General features: G+C 42.7%; 1 protein-coding gene across 1 annotated transcript in view; it reads right to left on the bottom strand.

Moving 5' to 3' along the window:
• The window catches only part of STK39 (serine/threonine kinase 39), a 309660-nt gene that overhangs the window by 210588 nt on the left and 80647 nt on the right, over window positions 1-18425 (bottom strand). Inside the window, exons 4-5 of the mRNA XM_060016642.1 lie at window positions 16518-16659; window positions 15265-15320 (exon numbers count right to left, since the gene is read on the bottom strand). Coding sequence (XP_059872625.1) covers window positions 15265-15320; window positions 16518-16659 — 198 coding nt within the window. The remainder of the gene's footprint in view (window positions 1-15264; window positions 15321-16517; window positions 16660-18425) is intronic.

The following is an 18425-nucleotide window of genomic DNA, read 5'->3' as shown; positions in this document are numbered from 1 at the left end:
CTCCACGGCTTCCCTCCTTCACCTCTTTGGCGAAGAGAACCACAGCAGTAGAAAGAGAGTGGCTTGGAGAAAGTCGAGTGCACATTCATGTATTTTATGACAAGTAAGTACAAGGCCAACACTACAAACGAAAATCATGTCCTACACAGAACTGTCTGGCCCAGCGATGCTAATGTGTCACGCAGGACAAATTCACACACGTGGCACACCTCTGTGGGAATGCTCAGATTTGTACAAAATCTTTTTATGATACATTTCCATAAGTTAAAACCACAAAACTTATTAACAGTCCGTCCGTAAGAGCTGCTCACTGGAGGTGCCAGGGCATAGAAGAGCCGGGCTGCGGGTAAGCATTAGCCCCAGCACAGGTTATCTGTAACACTAAACCTCTCTCTCTCTCTCCCCCTCATGAAAGCTCTGAAAGGCAGTTGTGTGAGGGTGATAGCATTATAATATTGAAGTGATAACACTGAATCCACTCAATTTTTAGGCAAGTCAATAAGAAATATGTCGGCACCTTATCTGCTATTAGTAATCAATTATTCACACACCGCCTCACTATGGGGGGGGGTGGGGGACACCACCTGTCCTGCTCAGGAGGGAGGGACCCCAAGAGGGACCAGATAGAACCAAAGAGAGTTTTCTGAAAAACCTTGCTTTCTACCCAAACTTCTTTCCTTGAATCAGACTCCTGGTTTTCAATTCTATTTATTCCTTCTCGTAAGCAAGTGGTCTCAATGGCCTGGGCTGGTTCTACAGACTGCAGCCCCACCCACATGTGGCACGGTGTCCAAGGCGTTCAGGATCAGAAAACAGGATCTGCCGTATTTCCAGAGCCTGGGCCCTAGGGAGTCACTTCTAGCTGCTCTGCACAAGTCCACGTTTCCCATCTATTAATGAGGGAGAGGCAGTCCTGACCGTGTTTGAAACATCAGAGAATAATAATTTCACGGCCTTTTCTGATGGCAAAAGAAGAAATTAGAAGACATCTTTTTATTCCCTAAAGCTAGAGTTTCACCTTTCAAAGCACACACACAAAACAAACCCACAAAGAAGCAAACCTTCCCAGGGCTGGTATTTCATGTGGGCAGACTCTCGAAATTACCGTCAACAGGGTTCCTTCAGATGTGCTACATTTCTACTTATACAGGAAGAGCTCTTAGCACTTATCTGTACTTCGTCCATGGAGTCAACAACGATCCACAATGACACACACAAATTATATTAAAAATTCAACAGAGGTATTCTTGGTAAAAATTTGGAGGCTACGCAGGCTGCCAGTTCCTCAACCATTCTCACAATCAAGACAACACAGGCTTAAAAGAGACAAGAAGAAGAATAAGTGGTGGCTGGTGTCAATTCACATTTGGCTCACAGTTCTGCTGACTAATACAGCCAATTAGCCCCAGCGTGAAGGAGAACACTAGTTTAAGACAATGGCAAACTACCGATAATCTGCCCATCTATGTCAGAGTCGCTGAACCCTCCCCCAAAGCCCAAAGCAGGTGAACTTCCTGGGAGACATGAAGCCAGAGGCCACACCTGGCGGGGCAGCAGCAGAAGAAAGGGGGGCCAGGAAGGCTGGAGCAGTAAACCCAGACCAGGTGTGCTGCAGGTGCAGGCAAGAGCCAGCTTTCTCAAGTCTAAAGACAGACACAACCAAGAGCCCACTCGTGGTCAACTTTCTATCAACTATGATAATTACAGTGAGCAAAGGAAAGCCACAGATACTCCCCAAGTCACAAACTCATTCTCCCTGGCTCCCCAGTGGGAGTGGGAGGGATAGTTTTAAAGACGCTCTGGTGAAAGTAGCCACAGGACAGATGCTTGGCTTACTCTCTGCTCCATGCCCAAGATCACCCTCTGCTGTGAATGCTTTCACACAGGACTGAGAATGCCTTTAGTGAGTGAGGCTAATGAAGGGACACTGAAACACTCTGATGCAAACTGATCTGTTTTCTGATCCTCGGAAAACATCTTGTCAACCTGCCTTATTTTTCAGCTGAGAAACTGAACCCCGGGACCGCTGAGCTGTCAAAAGGCATAGCGTGGGCTTCCCTGGTGGCGCAGTGGTTGAGAGTCCGCCTGCCGATGCAGGGGACACGGGTTCGTGCCCCGGTCCGGGAAGATCCCACATGCCGCGGAGCGGCTAGGCCCGTGAGCCATGGCCGCTGAGCCTGAGCGTCCGGAGCCTGTGCTCCGCGAAGGGAGAGGCCACAGCAGTGAGAGGCCCGCGTACGGCAAAAAAAAAAAAAAAAAAGGCATAGCGTGAAGAAGCGGGTGGGGGAGGGGGCAGGGAGCCTAATGGCGAGGAAGTCAGCCGAGGATAAAAAGCGAAGTCTGGGGAGGTCTGGCGTGATCTGCTTTTATGACCTTCAGAATGACCTCCAACGAGGCCACAATCACTCAGCAGTCCTCAGTACCGTCATCTGTAAGACCGACTCTGCTGAACTGACAGCAGAGCGAGGGGAACACTAGGTAAGCATATCATACAGGGATCATCATTTCCGAAGCCAAAGGCGTGCTCTGCAGTCGCTGGGGGCTCCTGGCTGGCCATACCCACAAAGACTGGCACAAGCAACTCAGATCAAAGATTAGTGAGTCTAAACTTCCAATGCAATATTCATATACCTCCAGGTGGTCTTCTTCATACAAATCTCCACGCAACTAGCTCGACTATCAGAAGCTTCCAATAAACCAGAATGACCTATCTGTACACTTTTAAAGAGATGGTCCCTACGGGAGATGATTAAAATAGCACAATTCCAGTTGCCACAAGTATTTAAAGCAACAATTCACGTCATTTGCACAAAGTTTCAAGAAGGATTAGTCGGGGATAACGCAATCTTCGAAGATCTGCAGATTTTTAAATCTGTGATAAAGAAAACCTCATATTTAAAACTCCTAACACTGAGCAGAGTCACTAAAATATGAGGAACATACATTAAACTCTATTACTCAGTAGTCTTTTTTTTTTTCTTTTTTTTTTTTTTGCGGTACGCGGGCCTCTCACCATTGTGGCCTCTCTCGTTACGGAGCACAGGCTCCGGATGCGCAGGCTCAGCGGCCATGGCTCACGGGCCTAGCCGCTCCGCGGCATGTGGGTTCCTCCCGGACCGGGGCACGAACCCGTGTCCCCTGCATCGGCAAGCGGACTCTCAACCACTGCACCACCAGGGAAGCCCCGCTCAGTATTCTTTTAATTTAAATTTCCTACATAGTCACATGTTCTTTCATTCATTCGACCACTATTTCCTCAGCTCTTACTAAGTACCATTTCCATTCTAAACTCTAGCACCAGGAACAGAAACCCCTGCCTTCATGGAGCTGACTTTAAGTCGGGACAGGGGTGGGGAGGATAAAATTATGAAGCACAATAGACAGCAGTGGTTCTCAGACTTTAGTGTGCATCAGAATCATGAGAGGGCTTCTTAAAATATGGATTGCTGGACCCCACCTCCAGAGTTTCTGACTCAGCAGAAACTAGGGATGGAAGAGGACAAGAACTTGCATTTTTATCAAGCTCTTATGGTGATGCCGATACCGCTGATTTAGAATCACACCTTGAGAACCACTAATGTAGAATACATTAATGTGTACAATAAAGATAAAAAGATCAGGGGATGGAGAGTATGGGACAGAGGCACTGCAATTCACCACAGGATGCCATCCATGGAAGCCTCACTGATGGGACATGTGAGGTATCGAGTACAGCATTCCAGGTAGAGGGAACAAGCCATGCAAAGGACATGAGACAGGAGCATGAGTGGCAAGGAGGCCAGTTTGACTGGAGGAAAGTAAGGGAAAGGAAGGGCTAGGAAATGAGGTCAACAAGCTAAGGAGGAGCTAGATCTTGTAAGGCCCAGGAGGCCACCACTAGGACTTTGACTGAGGTGGAAAGGCATTACAAGGTTTTGAGTAAAGCCCTGATACAAGCTGGCTTATTTTAACAGCATCACTCTGGATGCCGTGTAAACAGCTAAGCACACAGGGACAAGGACAGAAGAGGACCTCTTAGGAGGCTACGGTAATAATCCAGGGAAGAGATGATGGTGGCTCGGACCAGGATGACTGCAGGGGAGGTGGTGAGGCGTGGTTCACAATAGCATTTGCTGACAAATTGGACAGGACATGGGGTATAAGAGAAGAAGGGTCAGGAACACTAGATTTCTGCCCTATTACATAGGATAGAGCTGCCATTAAAAGAAGCAGGGAAGACTGTGAGAAGGGCAGTTTGTTGGGGGGCATGGGGGTTACAGAGTTCTTCTGTACTGCAGTTATACAATTTTTAGAGCTGAAAGGAAACTGGAGAGCCTAAGAGCCTCACTTTATAGGTGATACATGGCCAGCAAAGAACTTGAGGGAGGGCACAGGGCAAGTTAGTGACCTGGGGGCTAGATAATCCTTGATGACTGTGTTCTCAAGTGTACTCTGTGAAATCAAGTGTTAAATTATATTACATAGAGTGTAAATACATGTTAAATCTATTTAAATTTCCTAAAAATCTCTGATCTACATATGATACATGCAGTAACTTATGAGACGTTATTGATCAAAAATGCCTAGTCCCAAATTACTCATATGTACAATACATATTTAAGATTTATCCCCAGGACAACATATTAAACTAGACCTAGAGTGGCTAACTTAAATTCCTCGGGTATATGCATTTCTCTCCACTTACAAATATTTTAAATTAAATGTCATAGCAAATTGTTGATAGCTGTCTGTTTCACCTGAGCCGTAAACTCCAGGACAGCAGACACGAAGTCTCCATTGCTGACGACAGATCAGCTCAGAGACTGTGCCTGGAACATAGTAAATGTTCAATAAATATCTGTCAACTAACCACCCCAGAGGCATTGAACCCAAGCACCTAACGTTCACCTTTTCACCAGGGAAGGACCATTTTTGTTAGAACAATTGAAGGTTCTGGGAAACAAAAAGTCAACGAAAACAATAAAAATGAGCCAGCAAAGCACGGAGTTGAACTGCTCTGCTCTCAGTCTAAAAACTCTGGAGAGGGTGTGGAGAAAAAGGAACCCTCCTAGACTGCTGGTGGGAAGGTAAACTGGTGCAGCCACTAGGGAGAACAGTATGGAGGGTCCTTAAAAAACTAAAAATAGATCTACCCAAAGATCCTGCAATCCCACTTCTGGGCATACAGCCAAACAAAACCATAATTCAAAAAGATACATGCACCCCAATGTTCATTGTAGCACTATATACGTAGCCAAGACGTGGAAGCAACCTAAGTGTCCATGGACAGATGAATGGATAAAGAAGATGTGTGTGTGTGTGTGTGTGTGTGTGTGTGTGTGTGTGTGTGTGTGTGTATTCACTGGACTCTTAGCCATAAAAAAGAATGAAATAATGCCATTTGCAGCAACACGGATGCACCTAGAGATTATCATATTAAGTGAAGTAAGCTAGACAAAGACAAATATCATGTGACATCACTTATACGTGGAATCTTGAAAAAATGATACAAATGAACTTATACAAAACAAAAGTAGGCCCGCAGACTTAGAAAACAAACTTATGGTGACCAAAGGGGAAAGGGGGTATGGGGAGGAATAAATTAGGAGTTTGGAATTAACATATACACACTGCTATATATAAAATATATAACCAACAAGGACCTCCTATCAATATTTTGTAATAACCTATAAGGGAAAAGAATCTGAAAAAAAAAAAAAACAGGTACATATGTATGGATAACTGAATCACTTTGTTGTACACCTGAAACTAAGATGATATTGTACACCAACTAAGCTTCAATTAAAAAAAAAACTCTTGTTTTCCCCAGACCTCAGCAGCTTGTGGTAATACATGAAATTTAATTTAATAATGACAGTGCAGGCCATTAAAGACAGGAAGAAAGAAGGGAAGGGAGGAAGAGAGAGAAAGGGAGGAAAGGAAGGGGCAGGGGAGGGGAGAAGGGCGGACAGAGGGAGAAGGGTCCTCCTGCACTCTTCCTTGAAGCTCAACCCTGTCCCCCTGCAGCTGAATGTGCACAGCTGAGGAAAGATTCCAGCAGGCATACAGAGCAAAGTGGTCCTCCCCCATTGAGTTCACTCAGTAAGATTTCCTTAGACTGCTGTTCAAACAACTGCTAGCAGCTGTTAAAGGATGGGAGGCTGCTGAAAATCTCCCCAAGTATTTCTCCCCGATGGTATACAAATGGAAAGGAAAACTAAGTTTCCAGAATTGATTGTATACGTGGTTCACACCAGAGGGTTCACCAAATGGTACCGTTTGTCTAGATCCCGAAATTCAGGAAGCCACATTAATTTGTTGTCTTTATTTACTTAACTCCCCCCAAAAAAGGAATAAATGAGAATTTTGGCATAATTTGTTAAACCGTAATTCACATAACTATCAAACTTCCTGAAACTCAAAACATATTTTGGTTCACTATAAAGCAGTTTATACCCTCTCCCAAGATGTTAATTTGCACTGTACTCTATTTTCTGAGTGTGCCCAATGTCTCTTAAATTCACGCTTCTGCTCCACGCTTCCTTGACTTAATTAATCATTTCATCGCCAGCTGGCTACGGCAGAGCTTGCCTAAAATCAGAGCTGAAACGTGTCTGTTAAAAAACTATTTCAGGCTTAATAAAATGGACATTTCACGTGGAATGATAATTCACTTATTATTATAATTGAAACTATATCCTGAATTGTTTAGATGCGTTAGTTGATGTAAGTCTCATAACTTTCTGGAGACTGGTTTGGAGAAATTTACTAAATTGAATTATATTTAAAAAAAAATTATTTCAGCCTTAAAAGTATGCATTAGTGTATGTGCCTAAATATTTTAAATACTTTCACCTTCCTCTCTGTTAAGGTGATATATTCTTGCTTGTCTGAACTTTCAGCTGTGACTCACACGAGCACCCCTATCACTGATGGATGCATATGGGTGTAGAGCCCGGTGAGACCGCTCAGATCACATTGGCCAAAAGGTCGTGAACACCTGCCACGTGCCAGGCACTAATAGGGAGTGTTGAGATGAACACCATGGGGTTTCTACCGCTGGTAAGTTTTGATATACGGTCTGGAGGGAAAAGGGGGACATAGAGACCCAATTTCACTATCATGTAATAGGCAATCTAGTTGGAATGTATTAAGGGCACTTTCAAGCCACCAGGGTAAGGTGCTTAATGCAGTGAGAACGGGGGTGGTAGAGGAAAGGATGGGAAAGGCTTTCTCAAGGAAAGAACACCTTGAACTGAATCGTGAAGGAGAAGAAGTGAGCCAGGTAAAGAAGGGGGATCACAAAGAAGTAAAGAGAAAGCAGTGGCAGACGAGACTGGAAAAACAGTCAGGGCCTTCATATGCCACATTAGGGAACCAGGGCTTTATTCCATCAGCAAGTTTTAAACTTTAGGCCAGGTAATCAGATGGTGAGATTTGCATTGCAGATTCTTTACTCCGGTGATACTGAGGAAATGGATGGAAAGAAGAAAGAAAGAGGGAGAGCAAAATGATATGGCAGGCGGTCACACGAGGTGCCTTCAATCTCACTTTCCCGGCCGCCTCCCTGTGATCTTAGGACACCTTGCATAATTAAAGGGCACGACCCCATTTCAATACAAAAGCAACACGCGCTCACTAATTCTAAAATGGAATGTGTGTTAGCTCCTTTAACCCTCTGGTATTTTCACGTTGCACAGATGTGGAAACTGAAGCGCAGGGAAGTTGAATAACTTGGCTACAGGGCCAGGATTGGACTCACAGCAGTCAGGTGTCAGAGCCCATGCTCTAGACCAAAGCACCCTTAAATATGGCCACATCATCCTTTCCTGATCCGATGCCTCATGGGCTTCAGAGCTCTCTTATACTAATCAGAGGCTGCCTCCGGTGCACCTAGGGAGCCCAAACCACCTTGCTTGAAGCAGCAGCCTCTCTTCCCTATAACATGAGAAATATTCCTTTCCTCCCCCCATCCAATACACTTTACCAAAGCCAAAGAACACAGAAGGAACACAAAAGAACCCAGCAGCTCTGGGTATAAAAACTCCACCACCTTGCACTTTCCTCTGGCTCCTTGAGAATAATATCTGAATACTGGAAGCAAGTTAAGTCTAGCTGCAAGTTTTCCTGGCAGAAATTTTAGTCATAGAGTTTTCAGTATTCAAGAAACTGACTAAAGCTGAAAATGCATTTGAAGGCTGACTAAGGAAAAAATCTCCCTCCCAGAAAACAGAGATGCTACCCAAAGTCACACCAATGTGCCTTAGACAGTGAAAAACCTAGGGCATAAGCTGATATGTATGGGCTCAGATACACTGAGATAGATGTGATGATAACTTTCTAAATTTCTAGGCTGCCACAGTTAGCTAGAACCAGATTTGATTTCTGTCGTGAAAAACTAGGAATGGGAAATTCACAATTCACTCACATACACACACCTAAAAGGCAAAAGTAAGTGAAAATGAGCATCAGATCTACCTTACATAATGCAGTTGTATGTTTCTGGAAAGTTCTTCAGAAATCAATCGTTTTGAAATTAACATTTTTAGAGTAGATTAAGAGTGTTCACTATTTTTTAAAAATCCTAAGATAAATATATTTGTAGTGACCACCCCAAAGAGACCTGTTTTATATGAATGTTTTAAAATAGCATCTCTCATAATTCTGGACAAACAGCCTTAGACACTTGCCAGACAAAGCACTAAGCTCGTCCTGACAGTTTATGACAGAGCATCATATTGGAAAAGAAAATGCTAGGCCGTGGGAAAAGCATGCCATTCAAATAGCCACTCCTTCTATCATATTGTAGCAAAATCTGTTACACTTACCTAGGCATCTGCTCCAAGTTTATTATCAGGAGGTCACACACACACACACACACACACACACACACACACACAGGTTTTCTGAGCACAGAAGATCTAGTAAGAAGTAAAGCATTTTCTTTTAAACCCTGAGTAGGCAATCCTCAGGTTTTAATTCACTACATTTAACCTGAAGTTTTTTAGTCTGAAAAGAGTGTGGTGTCACTACCACGCTTAATCCTGCACCAGATGATGCCTAAGATGATGGCTTCTCCCATCCCCTAAAACCTTACCCGTGATGCTGTGAGCAAGGAGGGAAAAGGTGCTAAATATCTTCCCTGGTCCCAAACAGAATCGATCTGCAGAGATGGAGAAGCGCTAGTGATTGCTATTGGTCTTCCACCAAAAACTGAGATCACTCAAATCCAGATTTAGGGTTGTCTTCCCAGAAAACCCACAGACGTGGCATCACAGGCTCTGGAGCCAAACTGCCCAAAGCTGAAGCCTGACTCCACCACTTACTCTACGTGTGACCTGGGCCACTTACTTCCCTTCTCCGTATCTTAGCTTCTAGCGTGTGAAGTAGGCATAATAAGAGCACCTCCCTACGGGGCTGCAGTGAGGCTGAATGAGTCACGGTGCACTCAGCACATGGAACCAGGCCTGGCACACAGGAAACACTCGATACACGTTAGGTACTGATTTTACAGCCACACTCAATAAAAATATATATAATACCCATGGAATTGGAACTGCTGAAAATAGAACCAAGCATACCAGCGTTATTCACCACACTTGTTGGCTGTATAATAAGGCAAGAGTTTCTAGTGGTCTGAACCTGGCCCCTTAATGTTCCCTTTTCTAATAAAAAGTTCCGAAAAAGAGAATACACGCACGCGCGCACGCACACGCACATATATGTGTGTGTGCGTATATGTACATATAGAGTGAGTGATTTTAATAAAAAATGTTATGTTTTCTATTAGAATAGCAAGAAAATTCTTTTTAAAAGAATACTCGTATTAATACTCTCAAGGTAAACAAACATTACATTCAAAGAAATAAATGCAAAGTTCTCCCCAGTTTAACTCGTATTTCAAAAAACATAGCCTAGATAGCATAAAGATGTGAAAGGAAGAGAATACAAATAATCTGAGTAAAAGCAGTGGATTATTTGTCCAAATATAACAGCAACAAAGAGATGGTCTAGCTCTGCTGTTGCTGTGAGTCTCTGCTTTCAACTCTCCCACCCTCCTCCCCTACTTCACCCACCCAAGATGCCAGCAAAAGACCTGAGGACTCCTGGTCCGAGTTTTTCAGGCAGTGACCCACTGCCTGACTAAGAAAGTCAAACTCCTGTAACACGGGGAGAGCAGCAGCATCCAGCTCTTCCAAGAAATCATTACAAATGTTTTTGTTTCTTTTTAATGCAATAATCTTATTTTAGAGCTAAAACCACACAAAAAATTTAAATACTGTATAAACTCAATGTTATGCTCAGGTTAGAGGACACGGAGAACATTCACTGTGAATTCTAGAAAAGCTATAATGGCTCCAGAGATGTATCAACAGAAAGTGGAAACTTACACGCCTGATAGCCGACCATTACTCACCCGGAAATGAGGCTTCCGGGTAACGTCATTACACAAGCATGAAGTCGCACACACAAAAAGGACACCAAGGAAAGCCCGGAATGGCTGTCTATAAAGTCCTCACCATGTGCCAGGCACTGTCCTAAGCACCACAGACACTGACACATTTAATCCTCATGACAACCCAAGCGGTGGCTTCCTGCACGGGCGCTTCCGAACCCAGGAGCCAAACATTGCACCCACCAGCTGGTTCCACTCAACACCACCACCCAGGGTGAGGAAAAAACCCACAGACCTGAGAGGGAGAGAAAAAGTCGGGAAATCTTACCTCGGGGGATCCCAACTGAGAAAAAAGAAAAGCACAATGTGCTCCTGAAGGCCCAGAGAAGGAGCTCGGGTCGGTAATCTGACAAGAATAATGGGATGAGGGCTTCCCTGGGGGCGCAGCGGTTGAGAGTCCACCTGCCGATGCAGGGGACACGGGTTCGTGCCCCGGTCCGGGAAGATCCCACATGCCGCGGAGCGGCTGGGCCCGTGCTCCGCAACAAGAGAGGCCACAACGGTGAAAGGCCGGTGTACCACAAAAAAAAAAAAAAAAAAGGAAAAAAAGAATAATGGAACGGAGTGACTGGCAGAGTAGCAGGTGGTAGAATAAGCCAGGGGCTGACCTGCCTCTGAATTTCAAAGGCAGTTCACTGCTGTTTTGACCCTTTTAGTCAGAAATGATCATTTCATTACAAAACAGAGAAAATTAGCTGTACTTTTTTATCAGCTTAGAGCAAGATTAATGACAAGTTAGCTTCCAAGTTCCATAATTAATAAGCATCCCCTTTTTATAACGCATAAAGCTCCTCAGAGCTGAACCTCCTGCAAGACAAATTTGAGGTACATATGACCTCCAGGCAGTGCGAGAGGGGGTTGGTGCGATCCTGTCAGTTGGAGTAACAGTAGTAGCGGTAGTTAACAGTAGAAAGAGTAGCGGTAATAGGATTAGCAGTAGCAGCTGCTGCTATTTTCTGTGTATCTATAATGTGCCAGCCACTGTTATAAGACTGCTAGATATGAAGAGCCTCATTTGATTTCACAAAAAAAGATGAAGTGGGTTATACCTGTATCTCCCTTTAAGGAAACTGAGTCTTTAGGACGTTGAGTCACCTGACCAAGGTCCCAGAGCTTGAGTGGTAACCAGGGAATTTCAACCAAGCCAGTTGATCTCAGAGATTATCTTCTTAACAGCTAGACTATCTGATGCTGGACGGTTTGAAACTTTCAGTTGTTTACTTGAAGTCTTTTCTTCATAATGTCCCTAGCCTGTGGGATAAAGGCCACTCTCTAGAGGAAGGACAAGATACGCATACATAAGGCACTAACTTAGATGACTCAAGAACAAAAGTCAGCATCAATAATGATAAGAGCCTCCAAAGCAGGGAGGGGAAAGAGAGGTGAATCAAGAATTGGCCAAAGACTGATGAGGACCAAAGCCAGGTGATGGGTACCAGAGGATTCCTCCTACTCTTCTCTACTTTGGGCTACGTTTGATAACTTCCACAATAAAAGGTTTAACAATGGCTCTGACTTATTGCGAGTTCATTAAGTTTGTTGAGTCATTTCTTTTCATTTGCTTTACTAGGTCATACTTCCACATGGTTCAAAATTCAAAATGTTATAAAAGGTCTATACTCAGCAGTCCACCCCTGCTCCCACTGCCATTATCCTTCTAACGTTTCTTCACATAAATACATATATTCTTATTTCTCCCCACTTCTTTCACAAAAGGTGGCATATTATATACATTGTATTTCACCTTGTTGTGTTCACTTAACCACGTAGCCTGGTGATTTTTTTTCATGTCAGTGTACAGAGAACTTTTCATTCTCCATTGGTAGGTCTTCCACAGTGAAGATACACCATATACCATATTTAACTGGGACACCTCCATCGCTATCATGATAAATAAGCTTAGACTGTCTTTTCCTGTCTATTGCCACTTTGGGGGTCACACTAAGCATTTCTCACATTCATTTACTTCATGCAACAACAGTAAGCAACGGTGGATCCAGGCTTCATGGGACATAAAACTTACACAATTTGGAAGATCCTCTGTAAAACAGAGAATATAAAATTATGAGTAAAAAAAATAGGTATAAATGTGTGTATTTCTTTAAAATTAAAAATTCAGGGTCTTCTCTGGTGGTCCAGTGGGTAAGACTCCGCATTCCCAATGCAGGGGGCCCGGGTTCCATCCCTGGTTGGGACACTAGATCCCGCACTCATGCCACAACTAAGAAGTCCACATGCCACAGCTAAAGATCCCACATGCTGCAACTAAGACCCGGCGTAGCCTAAATAAATATATATATATATATTTTTTTTTAATTTAAAAAATTCATTACCAATTCACTGGAGTGTTTTTTTTTTAAATAAATTTATTTATTTTATTTATTTATTTTTGGCTGCTTTGGTTCTTCGTTGCTGTGCGCGGATTTCTCTAGTTGCGGTGAGCAGGGGCTACTCTTTGGTGCAGTATGTGGGCTTCTCATTGCAGTGGCTTCTACTGTTGCGGAGCACGGGCTCTAGGCACGTGGGCTTCAGCAGTTGTGGCAAGGGGGCTCAGTAGTTGTGGCTCGCGGGCTCTAGAGCATAGGCTCAGTAGTTGTGGCACACGGGCTTAGCTGCTCTGCGGCATGCGGGATCTTCCCAGGCCGGGGTTCGAACCCGTGTCCCCTGCATTGGCAGGCGGATTCTTAACCACTGCGCCACCAGGGAAGCCTTTCACTGGAGTTTTAAAGATTAAGGTCCTCTCTTCTAGGATCTTTTTAGACAATTTAATAAAAATGCCTGTATAGAAATACCTCCCGACTGCAAACTGGCATCTCCTCTCTACCTAGAACACTCGGTAACTCCCAAAAGCACATTGCACTTACAGGGGTCTGAATCCTATGATTCAACAGCTGCACAGGAAATCCACGTCTTCCTGAATGATAGGCATTATCATCACCATCTCACAGATGGGGAAACTGAGGCTTAGAGATGCAATAACTTGCCCCATGTTGCACAGTGGGTAGTAAATTGGGCCTGTTTGATTCCAAAGCCTTTGTGCTCAACTGACACAACAAGTGCCTCCCCAGCGGTCTCGAACTTGACTGAATTTATCTTTTCAAAGGGGAGGACTATTACAAGATAACACTTCCATTATTAGGTCCCTAGGGAAGAAACATTTGATCTGAAACAAATTCTCAGTTTCCCTTTTGTATTTTCAAGACACCTTGTCTCTTCTTTAAAAAATAACTCAATAAGGGTCCCCGTAAGTGTACCTAACTAAATACAGAGCCTACGGTCAGCATCACGCTCGCCATCCAGGCCAGGGCATCATCACCTGACTGGTCCTCTGGTACCGAGAGAGGAGCAAACAATGAAACAAAGAGGTGACTCAAGGCTTATCCTTTGTGTTGAGGGTGGGTTTGTTTTCTGCTGAACTCTCACATTTCTAATAATAACCCCAGATTCTCAGATTTGTCTAGAAACAAGAGTGGGACAAAGAAATGCCATCAACTTTGTTCTAATAACTAGACATGTAAAGACCCTAAACCTATGCTAGAAGGTAGGACTCTTCCACTCCAACTCAAATAGAAGCAGGTTAGGCTGATTCAACATCTTCAGCATTTCGTCAACAACGCAAGCTAGATGGATGATCTTCACACCAAGGATGTTGAGAGGACGTGCTGCTGGTGATATTTAATGCCCGGAAGCCAGAAGGCTGAACACCCTGCGATGACAGGGACAGTCCACTATGGAGAAGGGCTGTTCGGCCAAAAATGCCCAAAGCAATGATGGCTGAGAGGATGCTGAGACAGACCTTCCCAGATCGGGCGTAACACAAGAGTTGGTATGAACATGGCTACATTGTGAACCAGGCCTTTCAGGCTATTCTAGGAGCATTGACAAAATGAGAGGTTCTGCACGTAGAAGGCTCCCGCCTGAGGCTCTCACTCATTTGACCTGTACTGCCTTGCCATGCCTATCAACTGTCAAGAATCACCATGAAGGGTCAAATTTAAGAGCAAAATAAGCCCTAGATTTTAAGAGTTCACAATTCTTTCAGCTACCTCTTGAGAAATAAAAGGTTTAAAATTAACGTGTACAATGGTTTTAAACTTTCAAACTCAACCAAAAACTCTCAAAAGTGCTTCTTACAGTTATATAAATATCACCATTACTCAATCTGGAAGGTAGAAAATATAAAAAAATTAAAAGTAAAATTGTTTTTTATTAAAAGGCCACATTCTAAAATAGCAGGAAAACATGTTATACCTCAGACCGAAACATTCTATGATAGGGCAGCCCAGATACAGTGGTACATACAATGGAATACTACTCAGCCATTAAAAAGAATGAAATTTTGCCATTTGCAACAACATGGATGGGCTTGGAGGGTAGTATGCTAAGTGAAATAAGTCAGACAGAGACAGACAAATACTGTGTGATATCACTTATATGTGGAATCTAAAAAATACAACAAACTAGTGAATATAACTAAAAAGAAGCAGTCTCACAGATATAGAGACCAAACTCGTGGTCACCAAGGGGAAGAGGGAAAGGGGGAGGGACTGTACAAGGGGTACAAACTACTATGTATAAAATAAGCTACAAGGATACACTGTACAACATAGGGAATATATCCAATATTTTATAATAACTATAACCTTTAAAAATTGTGAATCACTACACTGTACACCTGTAACTTACATAATGTTGTACATCGACTATACTTCAATTTAAAAACACAGATTACATGCAATTTGTTCATTTCTTAGGAACAAGTCTACATTCTTTGAAGCCCTAACACTTCTGTAAACAGGTAAAGAATGTTTTATCTTTGCCAGCTTTACCTGCTATTTGTACTGAGCCATCCTCACCCAGAAGAATATTACCAGCTTTTAAATCCCTATTAGAAAAAAAAAAAAAAGAGAGAATTTAATTATGGAGTACAGACATTATATTCACTCAGGGAGACTTTAATACATATCATACAATGGAGATGTTTGACAAAATTATTATTTTATAAATATTAAAATTATATCACAGATTTTAAAAGTTACAAAGGTACATTGTGATTTTATAGTTTGCTCCTGGGGGATGATTAGGATTTTAGTAACGAACAGTTTATGTGATATCATTATCCAGATTTAATTAAAACGATAATGAGTAGATTATTTCATGTTACAGAGTTACAGATTGCCATATACACACAATACTATCATTTTATCGAGAATTAAAGCCCAGTCTATGTAAAGCGGTTCTACTTCCACTTAAATGTGTCTGTGATGCAATTTCCAATCAATCCCCTCAGCCTCTGAAACAATGGATTTGATCAGTCTCTCCTCTGGGGAGAGACTGATGGTAAATACTAATTACAATACTCTGTAACGTATTTCTTCACTATGTAGAAGTTGTGCTGAGTAGTCTTAACACTTAAGAAAAATGACAATTTATAAGTTTGCCTTCTAAAGTAATATTTTTCTAATTATTGAAAGACATAATAGATACCATTAAACATACAGCTCACTTATAGCTCAGGGCAAGGGAATTGCAATATTTATATTAGTGGTAAGTGGTTATTTACTTGCAACAATTCCTAAGGGCCCAAGGAGCACTAACCCATTTGAAGCATCAGGCACTCATATGCGATGCTGTTTAGCTATTTAAAGAAGTAGCATTTTATGCCACAAAAGAGATGAAATTAGTGCCTCCCCTCCTTCTCTTCCACCACCATGTCAAAAATAATTAACATATTAAATGTTTGGAACACTCTCGCCTGCATTAGAAAGTTAGAGATGCTATCCAGTTCAAATGAGTATACTTCAAATGAGTATAAAATGTAAACTGATTTTTTTTGAGTCCCCACAGTACTTTCTGTAGTCTACTCCTATCTCAGTGAAAGCAGATAAACCAATACACCAATATAATTCATCAAAACTTGTTCTCTTGTTTCGTTCTTAAGTACTTTGTTCCCATCTATTTAAACTACCTAAGTTAGAGATATGTCAATACCTACCTGTGAGGTGTGTTTCCTTAGCATTCTTTACTAACTAGGACTGAAGATATGAACAGCTGAATTTAAACATCTCTGCAGGGGTCATACCTGTGAATCTGACCATTTCTGTGTAGATAGTCTAAGCCTTCCAAAACCTCTTTAAGAATTGTTGCTATTATTGCCTCTTCCAGAACTCCGTTCTTGTGTTCTCCTCGGTTAATGATGTATTTTATGATATCCAACATTGAACCTAAGTGGACAGAAAGAAGAATTAGACAACTGTATAAGCACCTTCATTACCTTTCCAGAATAGTCCTCCTTATTTAAAAAACTAAACGAGGGACTTCCCTGGTGGTCCAGTGGTAAAGAATCCGCCTTACAATGCGGGGGACGCAGGTTCAATCCCTGGTCAGGGAACTGAGATCCCACATGTCGCAGGGCAACGAAGCCCGAGAGCCACAACTACTGAGCTCGCGCGCCTCAACGAGAGAGCCCGCGTGCCGCAAACTAAAGAGCCCACGCGCCCTGGAGCCTGCGCACCACAACTAGAAGAGAAAGCCCACACGCCGCAACTAGAGAGAAGCCACAATGAAGACCCCGCATGCCTCAACGAAGATCCCGTGTGCCGCAGCTAAGACCCGATGCAGCCACAAATAAATTAAATAAATAAATAAATAATATATTTTTTTAAAATCCTTAGAAAAATAAAAAGCTAAACGAGAACAACAAAATATAGCTTTGTTTATTTAACACAAATATTCCCAAGGCATACAAACAATTGCATGGTAGCCCGTGACCAGAAAAACACTAAATCCAAGTTTGCAAGCACACATCTAGCTGAACTTAATGAGAGGGATTCTGGGTCAGGAAGCAGAAGACTGTCCACGGCCACTTCACAGTTAGTCCCTTTTCCGTAGACATGCAACTGGTTACAGATTAAAAGAGGGTTCGGGATGCCTAAACTGAAAAAGAAACGAATAAGAGGCCTGGAGAAAAGACAGCAGGGAACTGCTGAGAGAAAGAAGCGCAGTTTTTCCTTAACCTCAGGTAGGAGGACAGAAAAAATGTCTGTTGCCTTTAGACCCCTGCTTATAACCAGAAGATTCCCTTCTGTGACTCCAGGCAATCTTCATTTACATTTACTTGAGGCGTGATGTACAGAGTTTAATAATAAAGAAATAAATACATAGTATTTTGTTACTATAAACAGATTAGTATCCTTGGCACTGTGAATTCATGCTTCAACACATGTTAATTAATATTCCAAACTTCCCGGTCACTTTAAGAGCCATAATTACCTGGGGGTTCAACACTTCTGAAGAGTTACCAAACAGCCTATCTCAGGCTCTCCCTGATTTAACTAAGAGGACTGAGTTTCCCCATCAGATATTACTACACCAGGCTAGCCACCTGCCACTCAGTAAGAGATCTGATGTAATAAAATAATATAGAAGAAAACAAATGCATACCTTTCCCCTCAGGGAGAAACAAACATCTCTTTATTCATTGACTCTTGGATTTGGGGGTCATTTAGAAAACGATACTTCCAAAAACATTTTAATTTTTTTTTTTAAGGATATACCATACCAGGCATGCATGCATTTCTGGCCTGCTGAAAGCAAAATGAGCGAAAGGCTACATCTGCCCACATTCCCCTTACCTGTGGAAACCTGTTCCTCTTACCTAGGGCCAGGGGAGACTAAATTGGATTCTTTTAAAAAGACAATGAAATTTTCTATCCAGTCCTTAGGAAAGGGCACAGGGGATATTCTCAAGCTTATAAAAGGTTAATTGGGATAAAAATAAAGAGAGGAATTAAAATCCACAGGGCCCCAGGTCACCAGAATTTCTTGTTTCCTCCGTTAGTGGACCCCCTACAAGGAGAGGCCAGGTTAAGATCATCTTATCAATACAGCACCACCCTCAGCAGAACCAAGAAGCAGTCCTGACACTCAACATTGCGGTAGGCTCCAACGGGCTTCCTTTTTCCTTCCATTTTTCTTCTCCCTTTTAATT

Source organism: Delphinus delphis, chromosome 7 (assembly GCF_949987515.2).
Source record: "Delphinus delphis chromosome 7, mDelDel1.2, whole genome shotgun sequence".
Lineage (NCBI taxonomy): Eukaryota > Metazoa > Chordata > Mammalia > Artiodactyla > Delphinidae > Delphinus > Delphinus delphis.
This window is presented reverse-complemented; position numbering and strand designations above follow the sequence as displayed.